The following is a 16,545-nucleotide window of genomic DNA, read 5'->3' on the forward strand; positions in this document are numbered from 1 at the left end:
ACTAACCTCTCTGAGCTCCTGCGTATTCATCTTTAGAGAGGGAGCAATTATTCTCCCCTGTCAGGGCAGCTGTGAGGATTAATGAGATAATGTCTGCAAAGAGCCTAGAAGAATGTCTGGCACATAGTACCTGCTTCATAAAAATATGATCTCACGAGGCTGTAAACATCCTGCAGACAAAAGCCATGTAGCACATAGTAGGTGTGTTAGAAGTCTTTATTAATGAATTCATAAACGGTTGAATGTATTTTCCTTCAGAAGGACTTTCCTTTTCCAGGAAGGATTCCCTGTGTATAAAAATTTCTCCCTCACTCAAGCCAATTGCTTTCTTTGTGAGCACCTCAAATCCCTGTGTTTCAAAACCTCAGAGCTGAAGGGTTAGTCTGTGTATTTGTGGGGGTGGCCCTGTCCTGAGTCATCTCTGAGACCCTCACCCTCCCCTGTGCAGGAATTCATCAGCCCCGATTTGAATGAGAGGACTAGAGACACAAATCAGTGGAGAAGAGGGATTCCTATTTGGTCCCAGTACTATGAGAACACAACTGTTTCTTTGAAATTGACCTTCATTTATTTGGAGGGGAAAGCAGTTAGTTCAATAATGGCTTCCTGGTGCCTTTCAGCATTTTAAAAGACGGAAGAAAGATCTGGAGGGAGGCAAGGTTCCAGTGTTTTCTAAACAATGCACTAAACCCAGCTACCAGTTGGCTGCTCAGCACTCCCTGCTATCCGTGCACCGCCCCCCAACTCCAATCTATCCCCACAATGCAACGCACATTCTTCAGTAGCCCAGCCACTCCGAGACCCTGACCAGGTCTTCCCCAGGTGGGTAGGAGCCAGCCTTCACTCTAATGCCTGGCAGCGGAAGATTCCTTGGACATCTTGCATATGGCCCATTGAGTAGAAACGCTGCTGTATTATATTCCAATTATTTCCTGTCCCTCCATGGCCCAGTTCCAGGGGCTGAATAAAGAGGTCCTTGTTTGGTGGAGTCCATCCCTGCTCCCGAGTAAGTGAGAGCTGGTCCCTGGCCTGACTTGGTCTGAGGCCACAGGGGAGGAGGTAGGGAGGGTGTTACAGGTGGGGAGAGCTCCACAGGAGATGAGGGGCCCAGCCCCACAGGCAGCCCAACCCTGTTCCCAAAAATAAAAATAAGGGAGGAAGGAAAGCAAATGGGGCCCCTGCCCAGGACCATGCGGAGGGCATGGCTATTTTCCTTCCTTCCCAGGAGGGATCCCAACCCTTCTCTCCCACAGAGAAGACAAACACAGCTATGGAAATCTCATGCCATCCAGGCACCTGGAAGTCTGTCGCTAATTGGAAGTTCCTTCTACCTGCATTTCCCTGTTTGCCAATGACTATCTCCCCCTAGATCTGCTTTCTCTCCTTGTGAGCGAAAAGCAGTTAATGGAAAATTTTGAATTTGGAATCTTATTCAGACTCCAAAAGAGTTACTGTTCTACATCATGCTCCCATTGTTTGGGTGTTACTTGAATTCAGGGGAAGCAGAAAAACCCACATCTCCATTTTGCTGGGATGGTCTTCCTAAATGATTAAGAACATGCTAATTAAGCACCTAATCTGTTTGAAGCTCTTGAGTACCTTTCAAAGTCCATCCCAAAGCCAAGGCCTGGAGTCCGTATTTCTTACCTGCCAAGGCTTGGGCAACCAAGGGAGAGGATGCAGGCAGAGTAGCTTAGGGACAGCACCTGGGGACATCTCTGGGAGATGGTGGCAGGGCTATTCAGACAGGTTTCAAGGCAGAAACAAGAGGAGGAGAAACAAGCTCTGAGAGCAGGCCATGGAAGCCAAGGACCTGAGATATTCGGGGGTTATGGTCTCAGACAGTCATGAACAGAAAGGGAGGAAAAGCAGAGATAGGGTGAATGAGAAGAAGCTGAGGGTGAGTTTGAAGAGCAGGACCCACAGAGAAGCCACATCATCCTGCACCACCGAGTGCCTGGGGAAGGGCTAAGCTTTGCAGCATTTGAAACCTTGGGGTCCAGGAGGCTGGAGTCCGAAGGGAGCTGAGAGATCCTCTGGCCAGTGATTCTCAAAGCCTCGTCTGTGGACCACCCCCTCAGAATGACCTGGTGGGCTAAACATGAGGATTCCTGGAACCCATCCGATTTGCTGAATCAGATTACCTGTGGATTATGTTTAAGAAGCTGAATGTTTATCAAGTTCCACAGATGATTCTGATCTTTAATAAAGTTTGAGAGCCCTTGATTTAGTCCAACCCTCTTGTTCCCTGGAAGTGAGATCTGAAGTCCAGAGAGGTAAAGCAACAAGCCTAGGGTAACAGAGTGGACTGATGGCAAAGCTCACATGAGAACTCTATTGCCCTTGATCCCCAGGGCAGTGCTCTTTCCATTTCGGCATGCAGGCAGCCTCTTCACCTGTTTGGACCTGTTTCCATTGCCCCCTAAAGTGAAAGCTTGCATCTTTGATCCATTCCCTGCATCTTGCTGGGGCCTTCTCCTTCCTGAGGATGCTCTGGTCATAGCCTCTGCAGGCTGGGGGGGTGGGGGGGTGGGCAGAGGCAGAAGGAAGAAAGGAGAAAAACTCAGTTCTAAGCCTTTAATAATAGGTGTGGGATTGGCCAGTGAATAGAGAAGGAGAAACACAGTTATAACTGAGGGGCAATTGGGATTTGGTTTGTAGTACGAAGCTAACTTTCATTGAGCTTTTGCTGTTCACCAGACACTGCATTAAGTCCTTTCCATGCATTATTAGTGCAAACCCCATGAAGCAAATAGTAATTAGCCCTATTTTGCCGATGGAGAAACTGAGGCTCACAGACTGGTGGTCCATAGCTAAGGCATGACCAAATCACTTCCACATACAACCATGATCTTTATATAGCCCAAAGCAGTGTGAACTGTTACCCACTTTAACCCAACAAGGCTGCAAAAGGACCCTAAGACCTTGGGAAAAAAAGAAAGCTTCTCTGCAGTGAGATGTGACCACTCTGGGGGTGGGGTGGGGAGGTACAGCTTCAAACGCTTCCCACGTAACAGACTAAAAATATTTCTAAAAGGCATTAACTTGCAAGCCTGCCTCAGAAATGACAACATGGAGAGTAGGTTAAACACCTTTTTTCCTTTATCTTTTTTAAATGGAAACTCCTGATGTCAATTTGCTTTCTTTCCATTTACCCTTTTCTGGTGAAAGCAGTGTGTCTGCAGAATTTTAGTTATTTGAGGGATTTGCTTATGTTCGGTTCTAACGGAGCCCCGGGTGTCATTGCAGGCATATATGGTCCATGGCATGTGGCAGCCGTTACCTCTTCTGATATCATGGCACATGACTTTGGAATGATCGCCTCCCTCCATTCATTTTCTGGAGTGTCCCCCAGGGATGGGAGAGGAAACCACAGTAGATCAGTGCCTCAGAAAAGGGACAAGTGTTTCCCAAGCCATGTGGACAGCATGTCACGGTACCCTCCTCTAAGTTTACCTCCTAACCAGACCTTGTCTTCTTAGGAAAAATCAGGAAGCTTTTTGAACAACTTAGTGAGACCTCTAAACAAAAGAAGATGGACATATTTGTATAGGAGAGGAAGAACCCAATTTCATCCCAGCACGATTTGGTGTCTGGCAGCCTAAGGTGAGGGACCACTGTAATTTAAATCTGGGTATTCCATGAATCATCAGAGTTAGGAACATTTTCGGGTAAAAACTGAAAACATGTGACCCTCTCTTCCTTCTCTTTCAACTCTCAAGCTTTAGATAACTCAAAGGCTGACTGGGGCGACGTGGCTGTTAAAATGTTCTTCCTAACTCATAACGAAGGCAGTACACTGAGGTGAGAGCAAGCAGTGAAGGGAGGAGGGGAGGACGCAGCCTCTGCAAAGCTCATGGGGAGCGTGGGTCTCTGCAAGAGCCCTGGAAATGCTGAATGAAAACTGCCTTTCTGCGTACGAGCTGCCTGCCTGCTTCCCAAATGCCGCGACTGCGGTAACTACAAACTATTTTGTATGCTGCATTAGTGACGCTGCCTTAGCCGGCACATCATTACTACTGAGATAACGCTGGTGTGATGTTCAAGTCCAGTGTCCTTCTTAATTATTAAACCGACGCTGTTGAATGAGTCATTCCACGTACCAGATTTTCCTCCTGTCGTTCTATTTCAAGTGACTAGCACCTTACTTAGTTTGTTCCACTCACACCTGAGTTGGTTCTTAGCCAGCTTACCCAGTCTGCAAAGCCTTTGCAGAACAAACAGTATTCTCCACTCTCCAAACACACACAGACTGCATAAAAAAACAAAACCCACAAAAAACTTTACAGTAAGCTCAGCAGCAGACCGGAGATCTGAAAATACCCAGTTCCCCTCTGCCAGTCCCCAACTTACCAAGTGGTAGAGCGATGAAGAAGGGTAGCCAGCACAAGATGAACATACCGACCACAATGCCCAAGGTCTTGGCTGCTTTCTTTTCCCTGGAGAACTTAAAAAGTTTGACAGCTATGGAACTCCTGGGGTTGTGGCCCTTGGCCTTGGTACTGCTGAGGGTGTCCTCATGAAAGTTCTTGGAGTGGATCCTCAGAGTCAGCTCCTTGGAGTTGGACATCTCTTTCATGACTCCGGCCTCCAGGTTCTTGGTGGTCCTCTTGGCAACGATGTAGACGCGACAGTACATGACCAGAATGACTGCCAGAGGGATGTAGAAGGAGCCCAGGGAAGAGAAGAGGGCATAGAAGGGTTCTTCAGTGACCCCACATTCCTTGTCATCGTTGGGCGCTGGCTCCTTCCACCCAAGGAGGGGCCCGATGGAGATGACCGTGGACAAGACCCAGACACTGAGGAGCGCCAAGATGGCCTTCCTCCGGGTGACCAGCGTGGGGTACTGCAGGGAGTAGCGCACCCCAATGTAGCGATCGATGGAGATGGCGCACAGGCTCAGAATGGAGGCTGTGCAGCACAGGACATCCACGGCGGCCCAGATGTCACAGAAGATCCGTCCCAGCACCCAGTAGCCGAGCACCTCCAGGGTGGCCGAGAAGGGCAGCACGGTGAAGCTCAGCAGCAGGTCGGCAATGGCCAGGTTGACGATGAAGTAGTTGGTGGGCGTGCGCAGGTGACGGTTGCAGGCCACCGACAAGATGACGACGATGTTGCCCACGATGGCAAAGAGGATGAAGGCGCCCAGCACCAGGCCCACGGAGATGGCCCTGCTGACGTCCAGCTGGGGCAGTGTGGAGTTGCTCGAGGTCTGGTTGGGGCCAGTGAAGTTGGCATTTTTCAACTCGCCCCAGTGGGCAGGTGCTGATGTGTTGTGGCCGGTGTCCAGATCGGGATTCATTTTAGAGTCGGCCCTCCATAGCCTGGGGTGAGCGGGCTGGAAGGGCTGCGGCCAAGCTCCTCAGCTGCCCTGCAACTTTGCTTCGCCCGCGGTCTTCTTCCCAGAGGCGCCCTCCGGGCGAGGAGTCATCTCCCCTGCCCGGGGCAGCCCAGCCCGGCGGCGCGTCTCCTGCCTGCCTGCACCGAGCCTCCCGCTCGCCGGCTGTCAGAGGGAGGCGGCGGCGAGAGGGGCAGAGGCGGCAGCTCCAAGTTTAATGGTCCACGTCAGGCGCGCCGGGCCGGGCGGGCGGGCGGGGAGCGGCGGGGGAGGGGCGCGGGCAGGGGGCGCCCGGCTCGGCCCGGCCCGCGGCGCGTGTGCGGGCAGCGGCGCCCAGCCCAGCCAGCGCCGAGGAGGGTCTGCTTGTAATGAGCCGCCTCTGGGCTGACTGCACGGCGGTGACATCAGGCGGGGGAGCCCGGCGCCCTGACTCGGCGCGGCACTAGGGGGCAATGCGGGTCCAGCGAAGGCGCCCGCAGCCCCGACGTCGCCGCCCTGGGCAGCCCCGGGGGGCCGGACGCGCGCCCTCCCCACCGCCACCTCGCTGCCCCCCCCCCAACCGACGCAAGCCTCGGGCTAGGAAAGCGGTTAGGAGCAACCTGAGCGTAGGGACCCCCGTCCCCCACCCTGAGGTGGCCCGCTGGGATTCTTACCCCTTCTAGTCTCCCTTCAGTCTCAGAAGTGGCGTGGGGTGTTTGCCGCTAATGGGGGGCGTCTGGAGTCAGCACCCAGATTTAGGGGGATATGCAACTTGTGTGGAGCCTAAAAGGATTGCAAGGTTAGGCCGGTGAGAGGGATTTGAGTCAGATGTGAGACATTCCCCACCCCTTCCCGCCTTTACCTCCTGGTGAAACCTCTCTGGTCTGGTAATAAAGTCCAGAGGCTTCTCTTCATTCGTTTATTCACTCACTCACTCACTCACTCACTCACTCACTCACTCACTCACTCACTTATTCATTCAACAAATTGTTAACGAGTCCCCACTGCCTGCACTGGGGGCATAGCAATTGAACCAAGGAGACAAAGACCCCTGCCCTCCAGGAGCTTACACTCTACTGGGAGGAGACAGATAATAAATAAGCCAATTATGAGGTGTGTCCTATCCTGACAGGTGTAACAGAAAATAAAGCAAGGAGGGGGAAATGGAATGGGGTGTGTGTGTGTGTGTGTGTGTGTGTGTGTGTGTGTGTGTGTGTGTATGTGTGCTGTGGGGAGCGGTATTTGAAATTTTAAATGTCACTGAAATGATAAGTTTGAGTCAAGACCTGAAAGAAATGAGGGACGAGTTACTAGGCTATATGGGGTGAGGGGGGTGGTGGTGGTGGCTGCGGAAGAGACCTCCAGGCATTTGGGGAAGGGACTTGCAAAATCTGGATTATTTATTGATTTTTTTCCTTTTCTGTCTGATATTCATGTTGGACATTCAGTTATAGGGACATGCTCCTAAAGGTGGGCATATGGTACTTAGGAGAGAAGATATGGGCTGAGGGAGAGCCTTATGGTAGTTGACATTTATTCAACACTTATTATGTCCCAAACAGTGCGCTAAATACATTTTGCATTTTCTCATAATTCTAAGAAAGAAGGGCTATTCTCATCATCATTTCCATTTTGTGGATGGGACAAGGTACAGCGAAGTTTAACTCTTTGCCCAAGTCCACATAGCCATCATGGAGAGAAGCTAGGAACTTGATCCAACTGCAGGTCTATCTAAAGTTGAGCACTGAGCAGCTGTGTCACACTTTTCTCCTGGAAGCACTGGAGGGGGTGGATTTTTCCCCCCAGATTTATTGAGATATAACTGACATAATAACTTTGTATGAGTTTAAGGCATACAATGTGCTGATTTGATATATATTGCAAAATGATTACCATCATAGTGTTAGCAAACATCTTCATCATGTCACATAAATATCATTTCTTTTCTGTGGTGAGAACATTTAAGATCTACTCTTAGCAACTTTCAAGTATATAATACAGTATTATTAACTATAATTACCATGCTGTACATTAGATCCCCAGAACTTATTTATCTTATAACTGGAAGTTTGTACTCTTTGATCAACATCTTCCCATTCCACTGTCCCCAATCTCTGGCTTTTAGATTCCACATATAAGCTATATCATATAGTATTTCTCTCTCTTTATCTTACTTCACTTAGCAAAATGCCCTCAAGTTTCATCCATGTTGTAGCAAGTGGCAGGATTTCCTTCTTTCTCTTGGCTGAATAATATTCCATCGTATATGTATACTATATCTTTTTCATCCATCCACCAATTGATGGACACTTAGGCTGTTTCCATATCTTGGCTCTCGTGAACAATGCTGCAATGAACATGGATGTGCAGATATCTTTTTGATATCGTATTTTCATTGGCTCTGGCTATATAACCAGAAGTGGAATTGCTGGATCATATGGTAGTTCTGTTTTTAATTTTTGGGAGGAACCTCCATACTGTGTTCCAAAGTGACTCTCCCAATTTACATTTGAGGAAGGGAGTGGATTGATTGTTGAAGAGGGAACTGTCTTCCAAGTAGTAAATTTTTGGGACCTGAGTGACTAGTGCTAGGAAAGAATTCACATTTATTGAGCTTCTACTGAGAGCCAAGCATTTACTCATTTTCTTTTATTCTTCACAACAATGCTTTGAGAGGGGCGTAACCACTGTCCATTGACAGATGAGAAGACCGTGGTTCCAAGAGAGTTAGTACATTCCTGAGATCATGTGGCTGTTAGACTTGTGGCAGACCAACGTAGTGACAGCTGCAGATTGAAAGGTAAAGCTTGATGCCTTCTTTTCCTCTGGTCCAGAAGCTGGCATCTAGGGCTTCCCACTGTCTGCCCTTGATAAACACTATAACCTGGGGTTATAGGGGTGGGGAACCAGGAAGTCACTCAGGGTGATTTACATTTAAACTCCTCAACCTAGAGGTAGGTTCTTAACCTCTTTTTTATTATATAAACATATAATACAAAATATAAATACATTTTGTAGATAATATAAAATATAATACATATAATATAAAATATAAATACATGGTTATCACACACCTATCTAAGGTTTTAATCTAAGGCATTAATCTTCTCCCACCAAAATGCAGAGATTCCCAAATGCACAAAATACACAATTTCAAGGGTTCCTCGAGATTAAGAAATGTGTGATAGAGACAACCCTGAAAACAGATTTGTTTCCCCTGCTTCAGTTAAATTTGCTTAAGTTGTATCTGAAGATTTTAAAATAAGAGATTCACAGGTTTATAGCGATTTAACTCTTCAAGAGCTATCAGAAATTTCATTTGCCCATTCTCCCATTTTGGAGGTGGTCTAGGAGGTAGAGGGAAGTGGTAAACTCCCATAGATAGTCATGTGTGGAATTGGTTATCAAACTCCATTTCCCCAGACCCCAGAGCAGTGCTCTTTCCTCTGCCCAAAGGGAAGCCACACACAATAGCCACTCATGACTTGGTTCAGGTATCAGAATGTGGAAGAGATTATTGAGGTTCAAAATCCATGTAGATTTCAGATATATTGTCATTTACTGGTATCTTTCAGATCAAAAGGTTCAAAATCCATGTAGATTTCAGATATATTGTCATTTACTGGTATCTTTCACAAAGGCAAAACAAACATCCCACCATAAGGCAAACAGGTATTAGCCTTAATAGCAGCCATGTACCAGGACCCCACTAAGCAACCTTTGCTAATGGTCCTTTCCTTGCTGCTCCTCCCTTCCCTTCACTGGATATGCCTCTTAACCCCTCTGGCTGATATTTGACCCATGGAATTGACCATTTGTTTAGGTGTCATGAGGATACAGACGATATTTCATTTTCTCGGTACTCCCTGGGGCAAAGCCAAGCATAGAGCTCTGACTCACTCGAGGCTTGGGGAAGAAGAACCTTTTCATTATCCATCTGATTACATTAGAAACCTCTGATGTTGCAAACTCCCATTCTGTGAGCCCTCTAGGAGAAGCTGTCACTGAGTTTGACCTGTGCGGAGACCAGGGCTATGGGAAGTTCTGAGATCAGCTTAGAGACTCGATAGGGGGAGGTCTCTCACCCGCTAACTCTATCTCTATCTTTCACCCTTGGGCAACAGAACTAATCTATAGAGCTCTCTCAACCAGCCTCACACAGGAACATCTTCTCTATGTAAGGCACCATGCTAGGTGCTGTGGGCAAATCAAAGATGAATTAAATCAAGCAAGCGATGACCTAGCCCTGAGCTAGGGTCTGTGAGAGAGGATGACGATGGTGAAGCAGCCTTCAGAGAGTACCTGCTATGTGCCAGGCACTGTGCTATGCACTCCATGAGCATTCACTCAAAGTTTCACAACAGTGCAAGGTAAGAATTGTCTCCCTTTTACAAATGAGGAAACTGAAGTCCAGAGAGGTTCATTCACTGAGTAAGCAGCATTGGTATTCGAAGCATTGTTGTCTGGTTCCAAAGCTTGTATCCTTCTCTCTGCAGCAGACTGAGATTAAAAAAAAAAAAAAAAAAGTGACAGAAGGTTCAGTGTTAGCCCTGAAGGAAATTACAGCAGAAAACAGAATGTGATCAGGGTCCTGAGCAAAGCAGAGGTCGGCGGGGGGATGGCAAGGCAGAGCTGTCCAGGAGAGTGGGCTCTGCAGAGGGACTCCTTAGGTCAGGCTTCCTTGCCTTCCAGACCAGGACTTGCTCTCCTGAGGATTTGAGAGCCGGCTTGGATTCTAATCCTGCTTCCCTTGCTTTTTTTTTTTTTTTTTAAGATTTTATTTCTTTATTTGACAGAGAGAGAGCAAGAGAGCACAAGCAGGGGGAGTGGCAGAGGGAGTGGGAGAAGCAGGCTCCCTGCTGATTATGGAGCCCAGTGATGCAGGGGGCTCTATCCCAGTACCCCAGGATCATGACCTGAGCCCAAGGCAGATGCTTAACTGACTGAGCCACCCAGGCGCCCCTGTTTCCCTCATTTAATAGCTATTAATGTGACCTTGGGCAAGATAATAAAGTGAACTCTAGCATCAAACAGACCTGGGTTATGTCCCAGTTCCACTAATTTATCAGCTGTGTGTCCTTGGGCAAGTCACTTAATCACTCTCAGCCCCAGTTTCCTCATCTGTGAAATGAAGATCTTCACAGTCCCTAACTCAGATTGGGCTGAGGTGAGGATTAAATGTGATAATGTGTGTAAAGTGCCTAGGACAGAATCATAGTAATAGTATCAGCCAAGAGTTACTAAGGGCTTACTAGGTGCTAGGCATTGTGCCCCAAATGCCTTATATACAGTATCTGATTTAATCCTGATAATAATATTGTGAGGTGGATGCTATTATGATTGACACTTTATAGATAAGGAAACTGAGTCTCAGAGTGGTTGCCCAATGCTGCAGGGCTAGCAGGTGACGGAGCTGGAATACAATGCACCCAGTGAAGGAGACTACACGTGAAAAAGAACTGGACATGTGAGGCATCTGCTTCATGAGGTAGACTGAGGACTCGGGGATGTGAAGGAGAATTTTTTCCCTTGATGTAGCCCAGATGGGAGAGATGAGAAGCCCCCTTTCTCCTGGGCAGGGGACGCTGGCTACAGCAGAGGCATTTCCTCTGCCTCCAAAGGCAGCAGGTCAGAGGGTCCCAGGACTGAGAGATTTCAGCTCCCTCGGGGCAAACCTGTCCTCTCTGGTAATTACAATTTGTCAATCTTTGGTATGGGCTCCCCGGCCCAGAACTTCTGGTAGCACAGCATTTCCCGGTAAGGTAGAGAGAGCTCTGTAGCAGTCCTTTTTGCAGCAGGCTGGTGATGATTAATTGCCAAGTCATCCAGGGGCTGAATTTATGGCACATGCTCCGGGAGAACCCGGGAACCCTGAATTGGGGGCTGGGGTGCGAATGCACAAGGTGCCAGAACGTGGAGTGTGAAAACCCGCTGACTCTGGAACCGGGGAACTGGTCCCTTCTTCCTTATGCCCCAGCAGCAACTCTGGTGGGACAAGGTAAACAGGTTGCCGATGCCAACCCGCGGTGTTGCAGACCCGAGGGCCAAGGGGAGTGTGTGTTGTTTTCTCAAATGACTCTGGTTGTCCCTTTATGGCTGTGAGCTTTGCCCATCATTTTGCCCAAGAATCTGTGGTGGTCCCAAGATTTCTCTAGAAAGAGCCTTCAGGTTGTGATCTGGTTTGAAGGTGGGTGGCTGTGTTTGCACTGTGCTCTCCACAAGACCCATGCCATTGTCCATAACAAAGACCTAGGGCAGGGAGCTGTTGGAGGTTTTACTGGGGCTAAAGCTCTCCCAAGATGCCTGTGTATTGCCACTGCCAGGATTTACTTTCCAACCACATTTGCTAAAACCGTCAAAGGTTAACGTACAACATCACAAAACAAAATTTATGGCAATAGGCTCCTTACAGCTGACTTTCAAGTCACTGGCCCCTCTGGCTCTTCTGTTATAGTCAGGATCACCCACTTCTGAGATGTCAGAGTCAGAAGGACCCTAGAGAGCATCTAGTTCAGGGGTCAGCAAACTCTAGCCGGTGAAACAAACCTGGCGTGTACCTTTTTTTGTAAATAAAGTTTTATTGGAACACAGCCAGGCTCATTCGCTTATGTTTTGTCTTGTGGGTACTTTCATGCTACAGTGACTGAGCTGAGTAGCTGCAATAGGACGGTCTGTCCTGCAAAACATAAAATATTTACTCTGACCCTTTATAGAAAATGTTTGTTGACCCTTGATGTAGTTCAATACTGTTATTTTACCTGTGGGAACACAAAGGCCCAAAAAGGAGAAGGGATTTGCCAAAGGCAGAGCCAGGGTTAGTAGCCCAGAGATTTGACCCCATCCCCATGACTGTTTTTTACCACTGGTTTTTTGTTTTGTTTTGTTTTTTGCCTCTGTGCAGTCTGGCACAGGCTCTGAGTTTGAATGTCAGCGATAGTTGATGAGATGTGTGACCTTGGGTGAGCTACGGAACCTCTTTCAGTCTCCATTTTTTTCACCTGAGGCCTGCAGATAATACATCCTATTTTTTGAGATAAGGCCCATACTGGGTCGTTGTGAGCATTAAGGGAGCTGTAGTCTGTAACCCTTAGGATGGGACCTGGCTCATAAAAAACACAATCAAAAACATGTATTATTATTACTGATGTCCTTTGTGATTTTACATGTGTTAATCTTACCCCCCCGCCCCCCACATTTCATAAAGAAAACGGCTACCCCTTACCACTGGTTCTTTACCCCTTACCACTGGTTCTTTTTAGCTCTTTAGTTCTTTAGCTTTTTCAAGGTCCTGGACCTTGTTGAGGATCTACTGAGTGCTGTGGACACATTGCTTTACTCCACTCTTTTCCTGAATTCCTTATAGGAGCTTCCTCAATGCCAAGTTCCTGACAGGACCCCTTGCTCAGTTAATCTGCAGACTGTTACTTCTTATTTTTGTTTGCTGAGCCTCTCTCCCCTCGATGTAACCTCTTTCACCCTTGGGCAACAGAACGAATCCAGTGTTTTCCCTTTCATCATGGAGCAACACTTGAACTGAGTAAAGTGAGTAGACGCTGGCCTTATCCTGTCTTCCTGGAGCTCACGGTCTAAGATGAATAATGGAAATATGCATCTGAGGATGCATAGAGAGCTGTGTCTGACCTGGAACATGAATGTGAGTTAAATAAGGAAACAAATAAATACATGACATAGGTCTCAAATTTCTCCTTCCTTCCTCTTCCTCTTCTGTGCTCTCTGAACCAAACCATTCAACCTTTTTTGGGGGCTTTTCACTTGCTATGGCCACCAAGTTCAGAAAGGTCTAAAGGAAGTGGTGGGAACCTTTTTCCTTGGGGCATCTAAAAATTATATCTGGTATTAGAACCCAACTTTGGAGAGGACAGACCGGGCCCCTGGGGAGCAAGGTGAGGAAGTGATGTCAGAGGACAATTTCTGCATTCTCATTTCCATTCTCTGACAGAGATGACAGCGAAGGGCCCTAGGGTGAGGGTGGGCATGCTTGGGAAAGGAGTGTGGCATCCCCGTGGGTCCTGTGGGCATGGCAAAGGAGGGAGGAGTGTGAGAAAGAGGCAGTTTTCTTTGCCTATCTCTGCCATGCTTTGAAGAATGCCGGGACCGGAAATGCCCAGTGTTTCTCAGCTATTTATTGGACACCAACCCGACAAATTTGGAAGGTTGCCTCAGGAGTCCTGAAAAGATGAAGGGAGAACGAGGAGGAGCCTTGTTTTTCTTTTTCTTTTCTTTTTTTTTTCCTTGCTTTTTGTGGGACTTCCCTGGTAAGTGCTTGTGGGTAGGGGATATGGGGAAGATCTTGTGGAAACGTCTAGACAGGAGCACCTGATAAAATGGCTATTAGCCACATGGTATGAATTGCAAGTTTTTGGAGGGGCTTCCAAATATCTCCTACCCCTTTGGAGTGCTCTCCATTTAAAGGTAAGCATTGCCTTCTTCCCATGGCCCTATTTTAATTAACTGTGAGTACAGTTCTGCACCAAGCATGTGCCAAGCTAATTCACAGGCATCATCTTACTTAATTCTCTAAACAGAACTTTTGGGGCAGATGTTGTTGGCTCCAATTTACTGATGAGAAAACTGAGGATAAGAGACATCAATAAACTTGCTAAAGGTGGCCCAGAGACGAGATTAGAGCAGAAGCAGTTTGACTCAAAGTTGATGCTTTTCATCTCCCAGATAACCCAAATTTGGCTGCAGGCTGACCTCACTGCTAAACCAAATTACAGGAATTTCTGGGCAAACCTCGGTGGGTTGGGGACAGAGATCTAGAGAGGCAGAAGTCATTTTGGACTGTGTGCTACCACACAATGCAAACATGAGTCCTTCTCTGGAATTGGATCCAAAGACTACATCTCTCCTGCTAACTTGTCCTCGGGAGCCTCAAGTGAGCTCAGGCTTGAGTCTCAATTCTTCCAAATGGAAGGGTGGGAGACCTGATCCAATAATTGTCTTTAAGTACTGCAAAGGTTATGTTTTTGATTCCATGATGGCAACCAACTGCTAGATTGAGAGAGAGAGAGAGAGAGAGAGAGAACGCAAGTGCATATATAGACTCCAAAGAGCATGAGAGATGCCGTCTGGACCTTAGGAAGTAGCTTATTAAGCCTCAGATCAAATTCTAGTTCCTGCCACTTCCTAGCTTTGTGACCTTGGGCAGTTATTTATTTAAGCTTTCAACTGTTTATCTGTAAAATGGGGATTTTAATAGTATTTACCCCATCAAGTTGTTATAAGGATTAAATGAGAATTTGGCGCCTAGAAAGCTCCCAGTAAATATTAGTTATTGTTGATATTTTGTATCATCTTAAAAACACACACCAGATTTCTCAGTATCTGGAGTATTTAGGTATAGATTTTCCTAGCTGATCTCTCAGTGATACTTTCAACCCTTCACTTGCCAATTGATGTAACTGATTCCTTTTTTTTTCTTCTCATACAAATAGCCCTGAAAAAACATTGGCTGGAAGAATAACAATCATGGGGCACCTGGGTGGCTCAGTCGTTAAGTGTCTGCCTTCAGCTCAGGTCATGATCCCAGGGTCCTGGGGTCGAGCCCTGCATGGGGCTCCCTGCTCCGTGGGAAGCCTGCTTCTCCCTCTCCCACTCCCCCTGCTTGTATTCCCTCTCTCACTGTGTCTCTCTCTGTCAAATAAATAAAATCTTTAAAAAAAAAAAGAATAACAATCATATAAGCAACAGTAGCTACCACTTGTTGAGAAATTACTGTGTGCTAGGCGTGTGTTATGGGCTTTACATGCCCCAGCTCATTTTAACACAAGAATCCTATCAGGTAGGGGGAAATATCTATCTGGCCTTTGAGATGCAACTTCTGAAAGTGACTCTATCACATCCAGAGCCCAGGGTTTGGTGGAAGTATTTCTTCATGCAGAGAACTCCTAGCGTTGTTGGAGACCGAGCCAGAGTGGGTACTGGTGGGCTCCGGGAGTGGGGTGTGGTAGGCTGTTGGCCCCATGAGCTTGCTGTGCAGAAGGAAAAGGGACCAGCGTGGTCCTGCAGGCAGGGCCATGGGCTCTTGGCCTATAATTCTTGGCTACTGGTACAATTAGTGTCAACAGGAATTTTCCTTGTGTATCAGAAGGAAGAGGCTCACAGACTATAAACCATCACATCAGAGGCTGACCATTCATGCCCTAGAAAGGCAGGGACCCATATGAATCTCCTCCTGCCCCTGATATTGTGGAAAGGACCCGATCCACGAGAAGGGGAAGAAGAGAAGGTGGGGAAAAGGGCAGGGAACAAACTCCAGTGAATACAGATCTTCAATTAAATTCCAGAGTTTGAATGAAGCAGTGAAAAGAAAAAAAAAAGGTATTCAGTCTAGAGCTGTTTTCTCTCAAGTTAAGCTGGAAAACTTGTCCCGAAACAGCTGGAGCAGCTCCAGGTATAAAAGTTCAGTCGTTTATTGTCACCTGAAAACTTTAGAATGTTCTTTTGCTCAGCCTAGGGGACTGCCAACTTTACCCCTTCCAGGTGCTGCTCTGTTGGAAGCCTAGGGATTTAGAAAAGAAGAAGTATGGAGCCACTGAGCAGGCAAAAGTTTGCTTAGACAGCCAGTGATGCTCAAGCTTTACTGGGCGTGAGGCAGCTAGAATGAGCCTTCAAATGCAGATTCCTGGGTCCCAGCCCCAGAGATTTTGATCCAGTAGGTTTGAAGTGAGGTCCAGGATGAATAAAGAGCATTTCTTCCCCTCAAGGATCTTTATGGGGAGGTGGGTCATAAACAAGCCTTTAATAACAGTGTGGCAATAAGTAACACTTCAAGCATCTTCAGTATCTAGTTATTTGTCATGCAAATGATGGTAACCACAAGTGTTACTAGTGTAAATTAGACTGTGTGTGTATTGCACTTTCTATTGGGGCTGACACATAGTAGGTCCACTCTGTAATGTCAATTCTTCCTTCTAAGGGTAGGAAGCCTTTTCCATGGCTGAGTAAGTTAGCTGGTCTCTGCTGAGGAGGGATGCTCTCTTTAGGGCTCTGGGGAGTATATTCAACTTGTGAAGACATTTTTTCAACTCCATAAATGTACCCATTTGCATTCAGGATGGATATCTATTTAGAAACAATTATTCTCTTTGTGTTCAAGCTGGTCCCCTTGAACCCAGCTGATTTGCTCGCTGGGCGTATACAGAAGGGAGGCATTCAGAATAAGCTGGAAGGTGCTTGGAGAGGTTGTGTGGCCCTTCCCTCAT

The 16,545-nt window shown here is 47.2% G+C and overlaps 1 protein-coding gene across 1 annotated transcript in view; it reads right to left on the bottom strand.

Annotated features, from left to right (window-relative positions):
• ADRA1B (adrenoceptor alpha 1B) overlaps window positions 1-5,847 on the bottom strand; it is a 49,223-nt gene extending 43,376 nt beyond the window's left edge. The window contains exon 1 of the mRNA XM_027604294.2: window positions 4,354-5,847. Within this exon, the coding sequence (XP_027460095.1) occupies window positions 4,354-5,302 (949 nt within the window). The 5' untranslated portion in view covers window positions 5,303-5,847. The remainder of the gene's footprint in view (window positions 1-4,353) is intronic.
• Between the last annotated feature and the right edge of the window lie 10,698 nt (window positions 5,848-16,545).

The sequence above is a fragment of the Zalophus californianus genome, chromosome 5 (genome assembly GCF_009762305.2).
Source record: "Zalophus californianus isolate mZalCal1 chromosome 5, mZalCal1.pri.v2, whole genome shotgun sequence".
NCBI classification, from domain to species: Eukaryota; Metazoa; Chordata; class Mammalia; order Carnivora; family Otariidae; genus Zalophus; species Zalophus californianus.